Source organism: Desmodus rotundus, chromosome 12 (genome assembly GCF_022682495.2).
Source record: "Desmodus rotundus isolate HL8 chromosome 12, HLdesRot8A.1, whole genome shotgun sequence".
Taxonomy (NCBI): Eukaryota; Metazoa; Chordata; class Mammalia; order Chiroptera; family Phyllostomidae; genus Desmodus; species Desmodus rotundus.
The window spans coordinates 98,352,370-98,373,912 of NC_071398.1; the positions used below are offsets into that span (position 1 = coordinate 98,352,370).

General features: G+C 46.5%; 1 protein-coding gene across 1 annotated transcript in view; it reads left to right on the forward strand.

Moving 5' to 3' along the window:
* Positions 1 to 1,460: 1,460 nt before the first annotated feature.
* The window catches only part of F5 (coagulation factor V), a 50,810-nt gene continuing 30,727 nt past the window's right edge, over positions 1,461 to 21,543 (forward strand). The window contains exons 1-5 of the mRNA XM_024551927.4: positions 1,461 to 1,741; positions 3,949 to 4,040; positions 7,399 to 7,521; positions 17,405 to 17,617; positions 19,091 to 19,234. Coding sequence (XP_024407695.2) covers positions 1,584 to 1,741; positions 3,949 to 4,040; positions 7,399 to 7,521; positions 17,405 to 17,617; positions 19,091 to 19,234 — 730 coding nt within the window. The 5' untranslated portion in view covers positions 1,461 to 1,583. The remainder of the gene's footprint in view (positions 1,742 to 3,948; positions 4,041 to 7,398; positions 7,522 to 17,404; positions 17,618 to 19,090; positions 19,235 to 21,543) is intronic.

Below are 21,543 nucleotides of genomic sequence, written 5' to 3' on the forward strand. Positions count from 1 at the left end.
ATCTCGGACTGCCCACCTCTAGGGTGGGTCTCACAGCACGATGGTGCTCAGCCCTGTCCCTGGAGTCTGAATCACATTTTGCAAAAGCTCCCCGGGGAATCTGATATTGCAGACACAGAGGGGTGTCCCGCTCTGAAATAGCTTATGATCTAGCTAGGGAGATGACAGACACCCACCCAAAGTACTAAAGGGTGGTCAACATGATCTGTCATTTGAATAGTGTTGGAGGAGCTCACAAAATGGGAAAGTCCACTCGGGCCCAGGATCAAGGAGACAGCAGAACTCCGTCCGACTGCACTTTAACGAGTGCACAGAACGGGCATTCTAAGTTGGTAGAAATAATGTCAGCAAAGGAACAAAGGCAGAAGATTGTGTGTAGGGGGTGAGGCTGTTGAGCCTGGCATCGCTGGGACCTCACACAAGGCGCTGGGTGACAATCGAGTCAATCCAATCCACTGGGACAAATCTTAAGATAGAAGCTTAGGCGACATGTAGATTCGGGAACTTAGGACCAGTCATCCTGATGCTTCAGACAATACAATTCTCTGTTCCTCCATCAGCAGCAACACAAGATTTTCAGGCCGTGCGGAACAGATCGTCCAAGAAGCAGAAGGGGCCCTGGAGGCAGGAGAAATACAATCCTAGTAACGAACACACGCTCAGCGCTTTCCAACTGCCAGGAATCACACGTTTCGCAGTATTTGCTTACCTGCCCCCCGCAGCCCTATCAGGGAAAGCTAATGTTATCACCCCTACGGAGCAAACGGCAAACCTGAGCTCCAAAGAGGCTGACTGACTTATCCACCACGACACACACAGCTAGTGAGTGGGCCTGAAGCCGATCTACTGCCTCTCTCAGCCACACTCTGAGCCCCCTGCCCACGGCCGCCTTCGCTGGCCTGGAGGCAGGACCTTGTCAGGGCAGAACTGCGTACGCAGAAGTCAGTGATGTGGACCTGGCTGGCAGGCCCTGGTCACGTGCTAGTCCCCTGGCTTCCTCACCACCTGGGGACACATTTCTGTGCCGCGTACAGTGCACAAAGCCCTTTCCTTAGAGCAGGAGAGTGCTGTGGTTAAAGGTGTGGGTCCCAAGGCATGGGGAGTTACCGAGGGTGTGGCAAGTGTGAACTTTGCTCCTGGCAGTTTTTAAGGGGGGTGAGGGGTTGCTGCTCTGTGGCCCAGCATCTAGAAGCCCGGGGATACAGCTTTGCCCCCCGTTGTAAGAATCCCTGGGCCCAGCCTCACCTGCTGGAGCCTCTGAGCTCCGCCCTTTCTTCACCCATAGTAAAACAGTCACTAGGCTGGTTGCCCTCCCTATTACCTCTTGTCACCAGGGGCAGTGACCTAGCCGCATCCCCCGCCCCTCCTCCCCTGTCCCCCTAGCCTGGAAAGGCCTTCGGGGGCGGGGACAGCCCGAGGCTGCTGTTGCTGTGGAGCCTGGGGAAGCTGCAGGGGAGGATGCTGCCACCCACAGCCTCCCAGAGCTCACTGCAGCGGACACACAGCGACGCGGCACAGTCGGTGGCGGAGGAAGCTCTGCCCAGGCCCTGGGGGTAGCCGAGGGCAGGAGCAGGAAAGGAACCATGTCCCCAGGCTGCCCATGCCTCTGGGTCCTGGTGGTCCTGGGCTCTAGCTGGGCAGGCGCGGGGAGCATGGGGGCTGAAGCCGCGCGGCTAAGGCAGTTCTATGTGGCTGCTCAGGGCATCAGCTGGAACTACCACCCTGAGCTCACAAACCACAGGTAAGGCGGGTGTGGCGTCCCTGGCCGGCTTCTCCAGGGAGCACAGTCTGTTTCTTCAGACAGCATTCCCTTTGCTAATCCTGCCTCCAATAATACAGTGTATCACTCTGAGGATGTAGAAAATACTCAGTTTGATTGGCTAGATGCTACTTGCAAGAGTTTGCTGATAAACAGTTTTGTTAGTCTGATTGATTGTTGGTTTGATATATTGATTGATTCAAAACCACCAGGCTCCCACCCCCTTGTTAGCCTTCTGTAGCCTCCTGTTCTAGCATTTTAGAAGTCTGGTATTTTTATGCAACTTCTAGTTATATATTATTTACTCCATCCTCTACACAGCTTCGTCTTCTAAAAATGAAGACGGGCGTTCACCCTGTACTTTGCTGCGAGCAGATTATCCAACAGCAATTGCCCTCGTTTTGTTGTTTTCTCATAAATGGCTTTCACAACATTACCAGTCCATGAAAATGCAACATTTTTATCCTTTCACCCTTTTCTACTTCATCTGACTCTTCATTGTTCTCCCTCAATCACTCCATGGTGTGCGTTCTACCCCGAGGCTTTGGGAGGCGTCACTATTAAAAGGCAGCTACAGCTAAGAGGACTTTTAAATAATAAAAGTCTATCTTTGAGTTGCAAAGATTTTTTCCTAATTGGGAGGCTAAAAGTAAGACTTCCTAGAAATGAGACAAATTATAGGACCCACTCGATATTTCCAGTTGATTATATTTTTATTATTTTAATGGTAAGCCTCTTGGGGTGACTCAATTTTTTTAAACTAAACATCACACTTTGAATGATTGCGAAAGATGTGTTCCTCTTTTACAATTACAAAGCGATCTACCAAGAGATATTGTAACATTTTAAGAGTCTTTTAGGTATAATCTTAACCCTCTTAAAATGTTCTGTGTAAGCATGATTTTGGAGGGCCATACATATTCCCTTGGTCTTGTATAATAAGAAATCTCTCTTTTTAAAAGAAATCATCTTCAGTATTGCACTTCCAGGTGATAACCCAGGTCACCCCCACAGTTAGGGAACTGCCACTAACTGAAGCCCCAAGGAAGAGAAGAGCCCGTCCAGCACTGATCTCCCCTGCTCCTGGGCAGGACGCAGCGTGGGTGGCTGGCTTTTCTGTGGCCGCTGAGCTCAGGCTTGGAGGTTTGGTCTTTCACCCCTGATTGGTGCTGGCAATAGCAGGCACAAAAGCCACACAGGGCGAAAGCCTGAGTCACATGTGAGCCAGAGGGAGCGGTCGCTGGGCACCCTGCCTTCTCGCTCTGTGGCTGCGTTTCCAGAATTCTGGGAAAGGCCACTCCACTGGTATCAATTATTGAGTCCAAACCCTAGAATGCTAACCCAGACCAAGTCTCAGTGTGTTTGAGCCTCAAGTCCTGTCGTTCCTCTCCAGTGCTTTCCCGTGACAAATCTAACCTGTGTGCCGGGCTGCTTAAGTTAAGAACTTGTTCTGAATGGCCTACACCAGGGGTCCTGCATCCTCAGAGACACAGAACACAGGGGTGGGGGGAGTCATCCCGGCACTGCCCCTGCCTCCTCCCCCACCTCCTCTGTGACTTCTTTACCATGATTCCAAAAGTTTCTCTTTTTTGAATCTTGGCTCCAGCATTTATCAACTGCTTCTCCTTGGACAAGTTACTTGAGCTTTCCAAGCGTTCGCTTTCCCACTTGTTTGTTTGTCCCCAGAATGAATCCGAGGGATTTCGCTTCGTGAGCCATAGCAACTTCTCCACCGGAAACAGGGCTCCCCGAATCCACAATAGCTCTTCACGGTGTGCCCCAGTAGCTTACCACTGCATTTGACTGACCAGCTGAAAATAGCCCGCGTGTTTATTCATAAAAGCTTTGATCATACTTTTAATCACTTAATATCGAAACTTAAAAAATTTGGGTTCACACTGTGATCTTGGATTCTTCTTTAGAAAATGGATTCTGAGTAACAGGATTAGTTAGGGCAGACTTCCTTTGTGATGGAATGATTACCACAAGAGACTATTCTTGAAGAGGGCGATAATTATTTTTGTCAACTTCACTTATTCTTCATATTTAAAGCACTCTGGGTCTCTAAAATACAGTTGAAAATGCTCTTGTTCCTAGTACAAGTCTGAGGACACGAGAGGCCCTTTTCTTGCAGTGTGAGAAGTAGATGTCATGTATACCTTTCGAAGTAATTTTCGTATTGTTTCCAGTTTGAATCCTTTTGCAACTTCCTTTAAGAAGATTGTCTACAGAGAGTATGAAGCATATTTTCAGAAAGAAAAACCGCGATCTACAACTTCAGGTGAGCCGAGCAGGGGGCCCCGTGTAACGGCACAGGTCACAGATCACATGCTCATGGAAACAGCTGTTCTTAACCTTGATCAAAAAGCTAAAAAAGCCCAGGTGTTTGAATTTTTCTCCACTTGTCTAACACACTCTTACTGAGCTCGTGCCAAGGACGGGGCATTGAACTAGACGCCGTGGAGGCCACAGTAGACAAGACACTCATACCCCGCCTTCGTGGAGCGTTTGGTCCAGTCTGACGGGTGCAGGTCATCTTTCGCGGTCATCTGGCTCCCCGGGCTCATTCAAAGGAGCTGCGCGGGGCTGATTCCTTTGTGCCTGTCTTCTCCATCTCTCCTCCTGTTTTATTTAGTGCTATATACACAGTAGCTAGTGTTTTTCAAGAAAAACATCCTCTTTCCTCATCTCTTCTTTAGTCAAGGAAAGTAGATAAATGGGTTTTGGGGAGCTGAAATAGGGCACCATATTTTCACAGGGATCCTAGGGGCCATTAGGACAGAACATCCTCCAGCTGGCTCCCCAGGTCAATAATTCACTCAACCCGCCCCCGCCCCCCCTCCCGCCAGGTGAAGACCTGTAATCTGTCCCAGACTCGTTCTTCTCTCTCAGGATTTATCCCGTTCCTTCCTAACTCCTCTGATCTCCCTTTATCTCTACTCCTTCCTTGACTGGCGCCTTCCCTCCGGTCAAAAACCATTAACAACAAAATAAGGCACAAGGATGTTCAGGTTAAACTAGGAAAAAAAACCTCCCCTTGACTCTGCTTGACTTTCCTTTTTCTCCCCTTTCTTCACCACCAATTTCTGTATGAATGGTCCGGTTCGTTCTCCAGGGTATCATTTCCTCTCCCCGTGTCCAAGGGGAGCTCACTAAAACCTCTCTCCTAAGAGGGCGTCTGTGGCTGCGCAGATGCCAGGGCCAGTGTTTTTTTTCCAGGCCTTTTCTGACTGGACATTTCTAGGACATTCAATGCTCCCCTTCCAGAAACGCTCTCGTTGCCTGGTTTCCCTGGTGCTGCCGCTCCCGGAGAACAGAAGCAGAGCCGGAGAACAGAAGCAGAGCCAAGGGAATGGAAGATAAGGAGGTGGAAGCAGGAGGGAGTTATAGATAACCCTTTCCTGGAACTTGGCTCCAAATGGGAGGAGAGATAGGGGAGTTCTGGAAGGGAATGAGAGGTTTAAGGATATTTTGGAGTTTTATAAAAGGAATACGGTGACTTAAAATATCTAAGTGTACCCCGGCTTGTGCCGGCCTGTGAACTGAAGGGTTGCTGGTTCGATTCCCAGTCAGGGCCATGCCTGGATTGTGGGCCCGTTCCCCAGCTGGGGGAGCGCGAGAGGCAACCAATTGATGTATCTCTCACACACTGACGTTTGTCTCCCTCTCTTGCTCCCTTCCTTCCCTTCTCTCTAAAAATAAATAAATAAGATCTTTAAAAATATTACCTAAGTTCTCAAGGGAAGAATTCAATAGAAAAGGAGAGGATAAAGACACCTGAGGGAGGGAGCCAGACTCAGAACAAACAGGGAATAACAGGATTGAAAGCTGAGCTGGATCAGCCTGCAGGACAGCAAATACTGCCTTCGCTGGGGGCCCGTGAGGATGCTAATACAATTAAGTTTGTAACTGTGGGCAGGAAGTTTTTAAAAGAGTCTCCTGTCCTCTGTCACAGAGTCTGTTCCTTTTTGTAGCTCTGGCTCCAACTTCAGTATGCACATCAATACTTAAGAACTACTTAATTAACTTAAACTATAGGTGGGTGAAGGGAAAATGGTCCGGGAAACGAGTTCTGACAGCCTGCAGAAAGAGGCACCGGGCCGGGCCAGTACCGAGAGCCCTGCCTTCTGTGGCTTCTGCCAAGCTAACTGAATTCGAATGTCTGTGCTGTGTAAGCCATTGTGCTGAGCCCTGTAAGGGACAGGAAGGGCCAGTGCCAGGCTGGAGACAGCCATTGCTTTAAGCAATAAGAAGGTGTTGACAGTTTTTGAGGAGAGTAGTGTGATCAAACTCCTTTGAGATGATTAACTTTTGCAGTGACTTCCTGATTAACCTCATTAATTAGAAGCAGACCTCTGTGTAAGCCCTGTGCACTGAAAACATTATCTTCCTGCCCACCCTGTGTATCTCATGAACCGATTTGTTTTATATGAGCTCTGAGGCATTTTAGCATCCATTTTTATGCAGCCTCTTCCTAAACCCCCAAAGGCGCTTACCCACTTGTGAACCCCTGGCGGGCAGGGATGATATCTCATTCACCTTTGTATGCCAATAGGAGTGGAGACAGGGAGGCAAAGACAAAGCCTCAGAAGGTGAGTGAGAAGCTCTGGCTTTGAACATTGTCATTGACTCGGTGACTTCCCCATCCCCAGCCTAGTTCCGTGTCACTGGTACCTGCCCCTGCTTCATGCCGCACTCAGCTGGTGGGTGGGATTCTACCCCAGCCAGAGCAGGAGCAGTTGGGGGCCCCACCTCTGCAACCGGAGTGCAGACCGTATTGTCAGGTGGGGGGTGGAGGTGCTAGGCTGCAGCACCAGAGGTCTGAAGACAGATGGATGCCTGCCCTGGACAGGTGGCCGGGTGGGGCTCATTTTCAGACATCCTGTTTTGGGCTTTAAAATGGCTAGCCTGAGTCTTTGCATTTTTTCAAGGAAAATTATGACATGTTTGTCCCTGAAGGCTCTAAAGCGCTGCAGCAATGGGCTGCCCTGTTTTCTGCAGTACCTTCTGCACTTGAGTGGAGGGGGCTGGATTAGCGGACTTACTGCGGTCCTTTCCAAGCCAAAACTGCACAAAACCGGGTGCCTGTTGTGCTACCTTCCTGGGAACCCAAGATAGGCCACCCCTCCCCCCCTCAGTGTGTCTTTGGGCAAAGGAGAGGGTGGGAAAGCTTTTCGGACGCCTGGCTGACGGAGGAGCTGAACAGCAGCTCAGGAACTATGAGCTCTGTGTTGGCCTTCATGCATGAAGGTGTTGAATCTGCCTTTATGAAAACATTCTCTTCACGTCACTCTGGGCAGTTGAAAATGAACATCTTTATTTTCTTGACCAGAGGTCTTCTCTGAGGAATTACAGTGGGTCAGAATGGGGTGGGCGTGGCCAGAGCCATAGCTCCTCCTCTCTTGACTGACTTTGAGCCAGGCCAGGTGTTGCTACCTTCCTGTCCTTACCTGAATGCATGTGATGTTGAGTTAGTGAGCTTGCAAAGCCTTCTAGAGGGAAGGCAAGTAGGTCACCCTCAGAACCTGGAGAAGTGGCAGCTATCACTCACGGGATTTACTGCGTGGTGTCTGTGCATTCACGTGTGTGCAGCAGCTCTGTCTTTGGCGATCCTGATGTATGTGTCCTTGCTTCCATAGGACTCCTTGGGCCTACCTTATATGCTGAAGTTGGAGACGTCATGAAAGTCCACTTTAAAAATAAGGCAGACAAGCCCTTAAGCATCCACCCTCAAGGAATTAAGTACAGCAAATTCTCAGAAGGTAAGAGGAACTTCCTCCCTCTGACCAGAGAAAAATGTACAACTCTTTAACACCACCGTCAGACGTTTGAAACCCTCTCATTAGCCACATGTCAGAGAACTCTCCTGCAGCTGGTGAAAACGAAATTGTTGTCTCTGTAAGTTTCAGAGAGGAAAATGAAAAAGTTCTGGCGTCATCTAGACCTCAGTTGTTTTTTGCTGGGTTCTCGTCCTTTGATAGTTGGGTGGGCAAATCACCTGATCTCTCTGAATTCTAATGTGCTCATCTGCAAAATGAGAATAACCATCCATATGTTGCTAGATGGTTTTAAGGCACGGGGTCTGCACACTTTCCTGCCAAAAGCCAGGAAGGAAATATGTTTGGCTTTGTGGGTCATGTGATCTCTGTGGCAATGACTCAACTCTGCCTTTTAGAGCAAAAGCAGCTAAAGGCAATACATTTGTAAGTGAATGAACACGGCTGCATCCCAATAAAACTTTATTTACAAAGAAAACGGAGCTGGCTGGATTTGGCCCATAACCGTAGTTTGAAATAGTGTCATAAGACTAGCCTGACATCGGGCTAGCCTGGTAAACAGGTGACAATTAATAAATAGTATTAAAATTTGGGACATAGTGATGTGCTTAAGAACATAAGCTTTGCAGGCAGGCTTAGGTTCAAATTCCAGCTGTATCATTCCTGGCTAAATGACCTTAGCAACCCTGAGCCTCAGTTTTCTCATCTATAAGGTGGGAATGGTTATACCCGCTTCATAATATTGCTCTGAAATTAAGTGAGGTTGCCTAGGTACTGTAATAAATAAACGTGACTCCTGGAGCCTGGAAAGCCCTCGGTAAGTGATGACAATGACGATGATGATGATACTGAGGACAATGACCGTGACGATCATGAGGATGATGGAGATAAAAGTGGCCACATCAGCCACAGGATAGGAGGTCCCTGTTGTTGATATTGTTCTAATTACTTCCATTACGCTGATGTCCATAATGAACAGAGTAGAGTTCTGTTAGGAACTGATACAAGAAAATTGTATCTGGGTTGTAATAGACGTGCGGTTGGGGTATCAGAGTCTGATTGGCTAGAGCTGGTTGCTGGGTGAAAGCTGCATCCTGTTATGCAGAACAGGCCGACCCCAGACCCTAGTCTTCATCTGTTTTTCCTGGGTAGGGTCTGCAGGCAGCTTCCCACGGTGCCATTTTCTTGCCTGGTATTTTCATTCCTCTTAGGCCTGCCCAGACCTAACAATAACTTTAGACCTTTTATAATTCACAAATCTTCTTTCTCCCATGTGTTCCAACCATCACACCCTTGAAGAGAGTAACTGAGTAGGAGAGCGGTTTCCAGTGCCGGTTCGGGAACTGGAGTGCCTGGCACAAAGCCTGGCTCAGACACTGACTGTGTGGCTTTGGGAAAGTGACTTAACATCTCTGTGCCTCGCCTTCCTCATCGGTAAAGTGAAAATAATAATCATGCCTTCTTTATACAGGTTTGTTGTCAGGGAATCTTACAACAATGCCTAGCACATAAAAAGCACTTCATAAAATACTAGCTATGATGGTAAAGGTGATGCTTCAATCCAAATTTGTCCAAATGATGATACATGTCAATTACATCGCAATTAATTTTTTTTCTGGTGTTCAAACAGTTTGACATGTAGCTGATGATATATGGATGTATTTTTACTATTGTTTGTGCAAACCCATCTCTGCTAAGGGATGAGTGGCTGGCAGGAGGGCGATGACCTGCCCTCCCCGGGGACCTCCGCGCCAGTGCTTGCTCTCTGGCTGGAGGAGAACCAATGAAGCATTAGCTATGAAATTTCGGACACCTTAAAGGGCCAGTTTGTCAAGATGCTGGGTGAGGCAGTGTGCATAGGAGTCTATCTCTTCCATGTCCCTATGGTCATTTGGTGACATGGAACAGCCACTCAACCTCCTTACGAGGCTCCCAGACGACTGCATCAGGAAGTCGGCCCGGTGTTGCCCGAGGAGAGGACCCTCACAAGGTCCCATGCAGGTCCCATTTCAAATGTGGGAGGAGGTAATGCTGTGGACTTTGTATTCCGAGCTGGGCTGTTTGCACAGGAAGTGAACCTTGCAACCCTGTCCCTCTTCCCCTTCTGTTTATCTGTCCCTGTACTCCCCCACAGCCAGCAATCACTTATGAGAGGCGGTTTCAAATGCTCCCTCCCCCTCCGCCAGTCACCTGCTGGGGGCCCCTGGTTCCAAGACTCTAGGGACAGTAAACACAGATGGGTGGGAAAGTGAAATGTGGTCTTGGAAATGAGATGCAAATTCAATGAGCAGAAAAGAGTCTCCTTCATGGGAAAAGACAAGTCTCTACATTTTGTTGTGCCCTCTGCGTTAAAATAAACCATCTTCATGTCTGACACTCACCCTCCCTGATAGCCTCCTGCTACGGTCTGAATTATTTTTCCAGGGGTGGCGATAAACTCCACGCTGGGCTAGCTGCCTGAGAGTCCGGATTTCTGTATCTCAGAGGTAGATAGTGGAGCAGTGGATGGTGGGTGGTTGAGACAAGCAATAGGCCAAGAGGACTCAACCCTCCTCCCTGTGGCTGTTTGAGCTAACCAGAGAACCAGACGAGCTAGCCAGCCTTCCTCCTTATATGGGAGTTAACCTTTGAGCCCCACCAGGATTTGGAAACCTACTCTCAGCAGCTGGAAGGAGAGATAGCCATGGGAAGAAGGCTGGCTTCAGGGCCAGAATGCCTGGATGTGAGCCCTGGGCAAATTTGGCAATTTCCTTTACCACTGACCCTCAGTTTTATGTCTATAAAATGGGATTAGCAGTTCCCTTCCAGCTAAGGTTATTATTAGTCATCGAATCGGGAAACTCCTAGGCACACAGTTGACACGCGATAATGCTAGGTGTCGCTGCGGTGGCTACTTCATGGCTATTTATAGTGCAGGCATCACATTTTGCTTCCAGAAGCTTAGATCAAATGCGGGCCCTGGCCTTGGATAGTGTCATCATAGTGAAACGAGATAAAACTCTCCCACAGAATTCAGACGCCACAGTGAACTAAACTTGTGCAAAAAAAATGTCAGTTATCCTGAGCACATGAGGAATAAGTCATTTTGAATAATTACATTTTCCAGATTGAGTGCCTAAGATATTTCCTCTTAATTACTTTGGGTATACGTCTTTCTAAATGGTGTACTTCCTCAGTATACCTTTTGAAACAGAGGATGAGAAGCAAAATTCTAATCCCTCCCTAAACCATGATTTCCAGTCTACCGTGAGATTTTGCAGGTCCCCATAAATGTCAGGGCTACGTGCAGCCTAAGAGTCAGCGGATTCTCAATGAGATCCGATGTTATTTGTCTATGGTCTTACCCACAGGTAAAGACCCCGAGCCTTCATTCACGGATTTTGTGCATCGTTTCGCCCGGGAGCCTTGGTTCCTGGGCATTCTCTCTGTGGCTCCCTTTCGAGTTCTTGGCTATGCTTAAATTAGGCGATGGCTGGAAATCTAGGTTCTGGACAGGAAAGGTGTCACCGTACTTGGTGTGGAAGTCTCACGCCGGCCTGTTGTCCATAAGCCGGCAGCATCCGACAAAGGTCAAGTGGTAGCTTGGTGTTTCCTGACTTCGCCTGGGTCAGGTGCCTGAGGGCAACCTCAGACAAACATGGGGGCAGGGATGAGTGACCTGAGACAGGATGGACTGATAGTGATTTATAAAAATGCGTACAAGGTCATTTCCTTTAGAAATGTCTTTAATAGGAATATGTTTTAAACTGCAATCACAACTCTACCTAATTACTTTTAAACTTTCTGTCACTTAAAAGAGTTTTGCTTTGAGGCTAAAATCTCGGAAAGCCTGTAACTAGCGTTTGGTGACGCTGCGCCTTCAAGTTTTTGTTGTTCATTAACGTCTTTGAAGTTCTTTGTGAGATTACCTTTAAAAGTTTGTTTCAAAATGAATCTTACATTATCCTTTTATTTGATTTATATTCTCATGTTTTAAATGTGTGAGTTCCATTATAAGTACTACAGTACAAAATTCTATAATAGTCAGCTGTCTGCTGGTAAGCCAACTCTCTGACTAAAAAATAAAAAAAATAAAATTTCCACTGGAGATTGTTCTTTGCATCTAAGTGTTGCCAAATTCTCTATATGAGCACTTAGTCTTCTAGGTTTTTCCAAAACATTCCAATGTTTGACTTAACACAGGCAATTGCATTTTTCACTTTTCATCTGAATATTTTGGCCTAACATAGAAACTTCTTTGAGTATATGATAAGTACCTGAAACAAACTGTAATAGCTAACATGATAATTCTCCTTAATCTGTGCATGAGAATTAATGTGAACTCCCCTTCAAAAGAGAGTGGCTTGCCTTGTGCAGTGGAGCCAGGCTCCTCACAAAACCCCAGCCGTCCGATATTCTCATTGCCTCAGAATCGTTAAAGGCCCACTGAAGCATTCACTGAAGTTGGTAAATGGAGAGAAAAAGAGCTGTTTAATTAAAAAAAGTAAGTAACAAGGGAGGATTTCATGAAGGAACACCCAAATGGATAACCAAAGGGGCCCTTTATGTAACTTTACTTCCCCAAACTGTTCACACCATTTTACATTTGCAAAAAAAAAAAAATACTGAGAGCCTTTTGGCAAGTAATTAGTTCATCACGACAAGAGAAAACACATTTCAAAGCTGACTAAGGACTAAGCAGGAAGGGAACAGAATTGAGTAAATGTAAAATGAAGGGCTACCCTTGTGTAAAGAATTCCGTCTAGCGAGAAGCTAAACAAGGACTTTTTGTGTTCTAGGACAACGGTCTTTCCTGTGCATTTCTCTCCTTTTCCGTTGAGAGTTTTAACTTATTTTGATTGCAGAGTCAAAATTAGATTTACCAAAAAAAAAAAAAGCTTTTCCTAACATTGCTTCCTCTAAATAGCTGTTTATATTTCATACCTCATATTACGTAGGTTGAAAATTCAAAGATACAACATACCTGTTTTATTTCTAGATTAAAGGTAAAATAAAATACTTTGAAGTGAAAAGAAAAAAAAAGCATTGGTAAAATTGTCCCCACACTATCTCATTGGTAATCCTCAGTATAATTACAGGACCTGCCTCCATGTCTAACTCTATATCATCCACTATCTGTGCCAAAATTCGCCTTTTTACTAATACAGCAAACTTAAAATCATTCATTCGGTCATTTGAAATGCATGTATTTAACTAGTATATGAATGTGAGATTCTCCGTAATTTACTGTGGTCAACTAGATGACCATTTCCAACCCACCATGTGTTCAGCTCACCCTGGGTTTGGAGCCATGGCCATTTAAACATGAGTTTGCTGTCACTAGACAATCACTCGCCCTCCTACGGCTCGTGCGCGTTACAGCCTCTTAGGTGATGTTTAGATGTTTCTACTGATGGGTTCTCATTAGAGAAGAGTAACGGATTCTAACTGTGGCATCTCCACGGAAGTGGCACTAGAAGAATTCGAGGAGTGAAATTTATAGCAACTAGGGGACCAGCAGGTACCCCACTGTTAGTTAACTGGGCTGTGAGCCCCTCAGGGTCTCAGGCTGTTTTCCTTACATTTGTGCCCTGGTGCCCGGAACAGAGCTGAGAACATAGATGGTGATGGTGATGATGGTAGGATGATGGTGATAGGATGATATGATGATAATGGTGGTGATGATGATGGTGATGGTGGTAGGATGATGGTGATAGGATGATATGATGATAGTGGTGGTGATGATGATGGTGATGATGGTGGTGATGATGATGATCACGATAATGATTGAACTACACTGAGGGACTGAGGACTGACTTAGAAAGTGGAGGCGATGTTTGTTTTCCCCTTGCTCTGAAATTTATTAATTTTACTGCTGATTGTGAGTAGTTACCTAATCTTATTACCAGCTTTTACCCCCTTTAGAATAGACACATCGTCACCTTCAATCTTGCTCACATGTGTTAGGAGAGCTCGAGAGTGCTTCAGATGCATCTTATTGGGAGTAAGACATAAGGCAGGAGGCTGGGGAAGGACCCACATGCTGAAGCGTGTTACCTCAGGCGCCACAGCAATGGTTGGGCACCAGACACGTTGCATGTACCTCCCGGTTTTCCTGACCTAGCCAAAATGATATTATTATTGCTAGTACAGGGATTATGCTATCTAATGATGAATGAGAAAACTGGGGCTCAGCGGGGGATCAGAAGCATTCCCAAATTTACACAGTTAGCAAGTGGTACAGCAACAACAAAAAGATCTCACAATATGGGAGAAGTATCATTAATCATATAAGCTCACAAATATTTAACTAAATATTGATGCGTGCTGTTATATGTATGTAGTATATAATGCTGTTATACATATGTAGCATATAATGCTGTGACATGTGTATATATATCATAAACACAGATGATACACATCCATACATATCTCTATTATGAGATGTGTAATCAGAGATTAGGGAATGAGTAAGCTGACATTTAAGCCGATATCTGAAGGACAAGCATTCATTTATCCAAAGAAAAAAAGGAAGAACTTCAAAAGTCCTCTCTCCCCCTACAAATATTGCGCTTGGTCCTTCTGAGAGTTTGTGAAGGCAACAGAGAACGCCATCCTCTCCTACAGGCATCCCCTGGGCTGTTTCAGCAGTTGGGACAGTGCAAGCATCATGCCCAGGAACGTTCCGTTTCAACTTCACAAAGGCCACAAGGCATGAGGCACTGACTAAGGGCCAGCAGCTCGCTTCGAGACAGCTTCGAGACAGACCCGGTCAGCAATTCGCCTCGCGTGTCCCAGTCAAATAGACGAGGTTTGACCTGAGCTCACCGCTCTCCTTATCAGTCCTGTTTGTGCTTTGCTACAGAAGCTATTTTGCAACTTTCCAGAGAAATCCTTCCTGTGTATTATCAGAGACTCTTCCTCATACACGCTTTTTTGGTTTTGGATAAGACTGGAACAATATTACAGGAAGTTATTTAAGCTTTTGACGTTTGTCAGCTCCTGATCATTTGAACGCTCAAATCCTTCTTATCGGCAGAGTGAAAGTTTGGTCTATAGTAAATATGGTTATCAATGTCAAACTACCTTTTAGGAAAAGGGAAAAAACACACCCCCATGTTACGCTTCCCACTAGCGCCAGGGTCACAAACTCAGACACTCACAGTAGCCGAGAGGGCAATTCAACGAAAAGTAAGTCCAGTAGGGACTGGTGATCAGTGAGCCGTGTCCTATCTGAGGGGACAGTCAGGACTCACGTCCAGGCAAATTCTGTGCAGGAGTTTGGTCCCATGGCACCAGGGCATCAGGGTCTACTTGTTTTGTTTTTAAGAGACTCCAGCAATCCAGACTCTTACATAATATTCCCATACTGTTAATGTTGGCCTTTAGTTTGTCTTAATACCACGCAATTTTACTAGAACACGCCCATGAGCTATGACTTGAGGACCTTGGTTCTAGCCCGCAGGACCTGAAATCTTGAGAGTTCACCAAACATTCACAGAGCCTCTTGCCCATGCCAGGGACTGTGACAGGCACCAGAGACACTAAGACAGACACAGTCCAGCACCTGCCTTTGCGGAGCTCACTCAGGTCACACCATGTGCAGGATGCAAATGATTATTATCTAGGAGGATAAGATGAAATGAATCATATAATATCACACATTTAATTCTAAACTGTGATGAGTGCTGTAAAAGTAACGGATGCATAGCACAGTAAGAACCCGGGGCAGCAATAAGCTTACGTTTAAGTGGACATCTGAAGGATGATCACACACGTATCCAAAAGAAGAAAGGGAGGAAGAGCGCTCTGGGCAGAGGGAATAGAATCTACAAAGGCCCTGAGGCAGGATGGAACTCAGCATGTCCGGGGAACTCAAAGGGGCCCGAGTGACTGATCACCGGTCACTGGTGAGTGAGAGTCACACAGAGTGAGAATGGAGAGAGGAGTAGGGGTAGAACATACATGGACTTGTGGCTCGTGTTAAGGACTTTGGGAAACAAGAAACCATCGTCAGGATTTAAAGTAGGAACAGGACTCAGATCTGGGGCTTTAAGGAACATTCTGTCTACAAGGTGGGACACAAAGCAAGGCTAACGAGACAATAGTGGAGATAAAAAGGAACAATAAAAAACATTCCATCCAGGAAAAAGAAAAAAAAAAGCTGGAAAGAATAAAAGAAGGAACAAAGACCAGGTAGACAGATAGACAATAGCAGGAAGGTAGATTTAAACCCAACCATCTCAATAATCATATTAAAAAATACATGGCAAGAACACTACAAATAAGAGACAGATTGTACGGTTGGATAAAAACCCACACCCACCGTATGCTGGACTCAAGCAATCCACTTTAAATTAAAGGCTAGACCGGTAAAAAGGAAAGGATGAAAAAAGATAGGCCATCCTCCCACTAATGAGCACAAGGGCGTGTCTTAACCCATTTTTATGACATTACCAGAAAACAAAGGACAGTGGCAGAAAGCAGACCAGGGGTTGTCTGGACCCGAGGGCAGGGGAAGGCTTTGAGGACAAATGGCACGAGTGACGGAAGTTTTGGAGTGAGGGCGACGTTCTGTACTTCGGTTGCGATGGCAGCTGCAGGACTGTGCATGTTTGTCAAACCTCAGCAAGTGTTATACTTGGAATTGGTGGATTTTATTATATGTGATCTATAAGTCAATAAAGATGGCAAAACGGAGAAAGAGGGAAAGAGAAAGGAATAAAGAGAAGAAAAGGAACAGGGAAGGGGAAAATTAAGCATTTTTGTTTTCAAAAAAAGTATGGTCACTTCAGTAAGAATAGTTTCCACAGGCGCTTCACCCTATAATGTAAAACATTTTAGTTATTTAAAAAAAAATCCTTAATGTCTGCCCACATCCACACTCTGATGGCCTCAGCTTCCACCTCAAGGAATTTATCAAGATCTTGTACCAAACAAAGAGACCTGCATCCCACAGGGAGACTCTGGCACCAGCTGATGCCAGTGAAACTCTCACCCAGTTAAAGAGGAATGTCGCAGACAGAGGGAGCTGCTGTCGGCACTGACCTCTCTCCTTCCTGACCGCACTTGCTCCATCTCTAGCCACATCTTCCTTTGGTTGTTGAAAGCGTCCCCCAACCTTCTGCAATTCTTTTAATCTTCAGAATCTCAGTGGCCTCTCTCCAATAAGGAAGACCGATTTCTACATACAGCCTCCCCTCTCTCACCGGCAGAGACAGAGGAGTATATGAAAGGGTTAATGGTGGGTCTGTGGGTGTTTTGAAGCAAGATGTCTAAACTTGGGAGGGTGGACACTTCTCACACTCTAAGGACAACTCAACGGCATGTAGGAGCTAGACTCTGGGGAAGGAGCTGAGACAGTCAGGCGGTGGAGACATGATACAGCAATGAAACGGGGCTGAAGGTGGCAGTGGTTGGAAAGAAGAAATGAAAAACTTACACTTCAAAACACAACAATATATAAATGGGTCTGAGGGTAGTCACCGCCCGCGCTAATAGCCTGTTAAATATAAGATGTCTTATCGAGCACCACAGAGAAAATATAACCCATTTGCATATTCTGAGATGGTTCACTGATCAAAGGCGATTCAATTCTCTGATTACACTTAAGTAATAACTACTTAGAGACCCTGGAAAGTTAATTTACTCAACCTCCAATAATGTGCTAGTAACACGTCTAAATCACTTCAGATCGCCATGGACTCAAGCCCATATAATAACGTAGACACAGAAGTGGATATAATGTGAATTTTCCCAAATAATGAAGGTTCACTACAGAGAGGGCCAGCTGTCCCTATGGAGCTCTCACATTCCTTCAAATCTGGGAGTGAGGGCAAAGCGACCCTCACAGGCTGTCCAGGTGTGTTCATGACCTTTACTTCTCCAGGTGCTTCCTACGCTGACCACACGTTTCCTGTAGAGAAGATGGATGATGCTGTAGCTCCGGGCCACGAATATACCTACGAGTGGACTATCAGTGAGGACAGTGGGCCCACCAGTGATGACCCACCATGCCTCACGTACATCTACTACTCCTACGCAAATCTGATACAGGACTTCAACTCTGGGCTGATCGGCCCTCTGCTTATTTGTAAGAAAGGTAAAAAAAACACAGAAATCAAAGATACAGGAATGGTAAGGAGTACTGCAATGGAATGAGGCTTGGGAGAATCTGGGAGCCTTTCTGTAAACCGAGCAGAGGGAGAAGGGTGTGGAAACCAGACCGCCGGGCACGTTGGTGCCTGAGGGTTTGGAAGCCTCCTCTGTTCCTTCCAGTCCCTCCGGCATCTCGTCCCGGAGCCTCTCCCGAGTAAATTCCTGTCTGAGAATTTGCTCTGCGGCCAGGCCTGTGTGGCCTGAAATGTTTACCTCAAAGCCAAGTCCCCTTTTTCTTTTTTAAAGATTTATTTATTTATTTTTAGAGAGAGGGAAGGGAGAGGGGAAGGGAGAGATGTCAGAGAGAAACATCCATCATCGCTTCTCGGCCTTTTGGTTAAGATCAAGTGTAGAGAGAAACATCCATCAGCTGCCCTTCGCATGCCCCCCACCGGGGACCTGGCCCACAACCCAGGCATGTGCTCTGACCAGAAATTGAACCAATGACCTTGCCGTCCTCAGGACAACACCCAGCCCACCGAGTCGCACCGGTCAGGGCAAAGCCAAGTTTTTTTGAAAGTGCGCAGCAGCCTGTACCCTGCTGATCGCACTTGGAAAGAACTTGAACATACCTGAGCTTTGGGTTGGTAATTTGGTCTACAAACACACACCATTCCAGCTTGCTTTTTTCTAAAAGAGCCAAACACTCTGGGTGGCAGGTTGGAAACGCACTCGATCCACTTTACACGCAATGTCATTGGCTGGGCTTCTGAGGAGCAAGCCTGCATTTTCATTGTCCCTGAAAAGAGTTTAGCTCATCTTTCATCAAAATGAACAAACTACACTGTGGGAAATAACGTGATGAGCTCACCACCTGTCTACACATACACGAATTCCTAATGCATGTTCTTACTGCACAAATACATGGGTTCATTGCCTGGGAGCTAGAGGCTACTGAGACGGCCCTACAAGAATTAAACCTGGGAAACAGCTCTTCTTTCCTGCTCCTTTCAGCTGCCTTTTTCCCTGTATGAGCATGGGTTCATCTCGAACCTCTCAACCATACCTAGTACACCTTTGCTTGTACAAGCAGGACGGCTGGATTGCACTTGGAGAGCGATGTTTTTACCCTCCGAGCTCTGGTGCCTTTGGCTTGGCCTGCCACGGAGGGGACATGGGTACTTTCACTAAATCCTTGGCACTCACCAAATGTCCTCTCTGTGCCAGATCAAATTTACCCTTAAAGCCCCATTCCTCAAGGCTATGAGGTGCCAGAGAAAATGCTTAACGTGGCAGCCAGGTTTTAATAAGCCCCCCATCATCGTGACTTGATAAAGGGGCTATTTCGGAAATGAGATCTTCCTCAAGTTGACTTCACTGTGATGGGTTGCTTGCCTTAAACTCTTTGCTCTCTGGGAAGAGGAAATGAGAGTTTTCTTTCTGGGATGCAATTGACAAGCACATCTTTCCTTCCCAGGCACCCTAAGTGAGGGCGGGATTCAGAGGATGTTTGACAAGCAGCACGTGCTGATGTTTGCTGTGTTTGATGAAAGCAAGGGCTGGAGCCGATCGCCGTCCGTCATGTACACGGTCAACGGCTATGTGAATGGGACCATGCCAGGTAAGGCTGTGCCATGCCCAACGGCGCCCGCACTGCCGGCACCTTCAACTCTGCTGCTTTCCTCAAGGCTCTAGGAAGCTGACCATACTCACTGTCTTTCAGCTCTTAATCAGAAAGGCAATGTCGTCTAGCTCAGTGGTTCTCGGGATTTTATCTTCTTTTTTTCTTGACCATCAAGTACAACGGAGAAAGTGGAAGCTGCCCAAGTGAAAGAGTGTGCCTTATTAGATGGGGTGCTCCCGGCAGGCTTCACCTTGGCCTGCATCTCCCCCGCGATATCAGTGTAGTCTCCTTCAGAGGGTTCCGTGGTCCCTGCTGCATGGTGACCATGCCTTCATCCACAGAGGAAGCCTTTCAGGACAGGAGTTCAAGGTCAACCCCTAGCAGAAAGGGTCAGCAGGAAGAGTTCAATAAAGGTGCTTAGAGTAAAGATGAACAGGAGATTAGGAGAAGTACCCAACACACAAAAATACTGCTGGCATTTCGAAAGGTGCTAGATGAGGAATAGTCAAAGGCATGTAGGATGTTTTCTCTTTCCATGTGCACGTGAATCGTAGCAACTCTTAGAGAAAAAACCTGACTCCCACCTAAACCACTTTTAACTTCTATGTCACAGAGATGCCTTAGAGCCAAAGATGCTGAGGAAAAAAGTAGAAAGATGAAAATATCACTTTATTAATGAAAGCACTTGAAACCTAAGTTTCTCAGGGGTCATTCTCTATGTCTGAAAAACCACAAATGGCCTCTCTTACTACAAACAAAACCTGTCAAGGGTGGAGACCTGGACATTGCTTTTAAAATGTTTTCAACTTCATTTGGTTGCATCAGCCCTCCTGGGTTATTACAAACACATTCAGAAGGCTCTGGGCCCTGATGCAGATTTCCAAAACTTCACTGAAGTCTAACTTAGGACATCTGAGTTCAAATGTAGCTCATTTCTCCACCTTAATGTAGTCCTTGGCAGTGAGCTGTCTCCATGTGCTAACTTACAAAAATGGGTTAACCATCTACCTTGGGAGAGAGGGTGTTTAAGAATTTCTTTACATGTGAAAGTAGCATCTCTGGTGCTGTGGGCTTTGGAAGGGCGTGGTCAAAAGGGAAATTGTGTCTGTGCCCCCACAGAGTGAGTCATCTGTGTAAATATGTACAAGCCTCCAAAAGCAAACCATATGCACAAAAATAAAACTTAATAATGTGGCCAGGGAATACAGTATATGGATTTATAGTTGAACAAGGCAGGCTAGTTAGGGCTAAGAGGGGCAGGGAAGGGAAATGGCATTAGCAGAAACAGAAAGGAGTTAATGCTTGTAAAACAGTGTTACAGAGCAGTATAAATCGAATAAATATGGTAAATGCTAATACAGATGTATTAAATGCTCAGGTCAATGCGAGCATTTCTCTGGGGTGGCGAAATGCTTCCACCAAAGCCTGCTACCTTTCAGCTTCTCAGGTTTTAGCTTCTTGTTCTCACTGTGACACCAGAGTCCCTGTCTTGTTACATTGGTTGCCTAAAAAAGACAAGCCCCTCCGCTTCTCTATGGAGAAGAGACTGGTCCTCAGCTCTGTGGTCTGCTATCTAGAGATTACTGATCTGAAACCTAACACCCAGGCTGACCATGGAAGCCAGAGTTGGAATCTCCCCCACAGCAAATGAGCATTTTCCCAGTTACCATGGGAGCAAAACAATGAGCAAAATTCAGCTTGTGTGCTCGGCTCTCATTACTCCATCCATGCCCAGTGGCCCAGTGTAATGAGGACCCATCCGCTGCATTTTAAGGGAAGCCTGTAACCCACAGAGTAATTCGATGCCTTGTCATTAAAACAACTGATGAGTGGGTACAGAAGCGACACACAATCCTTAAGTCATCTTCACATCTCCTTCTTAAATTCAGCCCTATTGGAGATCTGGGAGACTCCCCCCAGCTGAGCCCAGATTGGCTCTGGAGTGAATGGATGCCCAGGCTGGCCCAGATCTGACACTAAAAATCCCACGTTCTGGGAAACCAGGATGGTTGGTCACCTACTGGATTCCCTTCTTGGCTTAACCCTTTAGCAATCCCTGTTTCTGAACTGATGTCCCCCGCCTCTCGGCTCTCTTCTTCCCTCTGTAGCGCCACTTACTGCAGTGAGCTGTGACTGCAGGTGGGCCCCTCACTCAGATGCCTGCTCTCCTAGGGCAGGAGCCGCCGCTGGAGTGTCTCTCCCTCAGAACCTTGCGATGCCTGGCGCATAGCAGGTGCTCAGTGCATACCTGGTGAACGAGTCTTGGATCACAGAGTGCTGACTGCCTGTTTTGCCCCTTGTCTCCC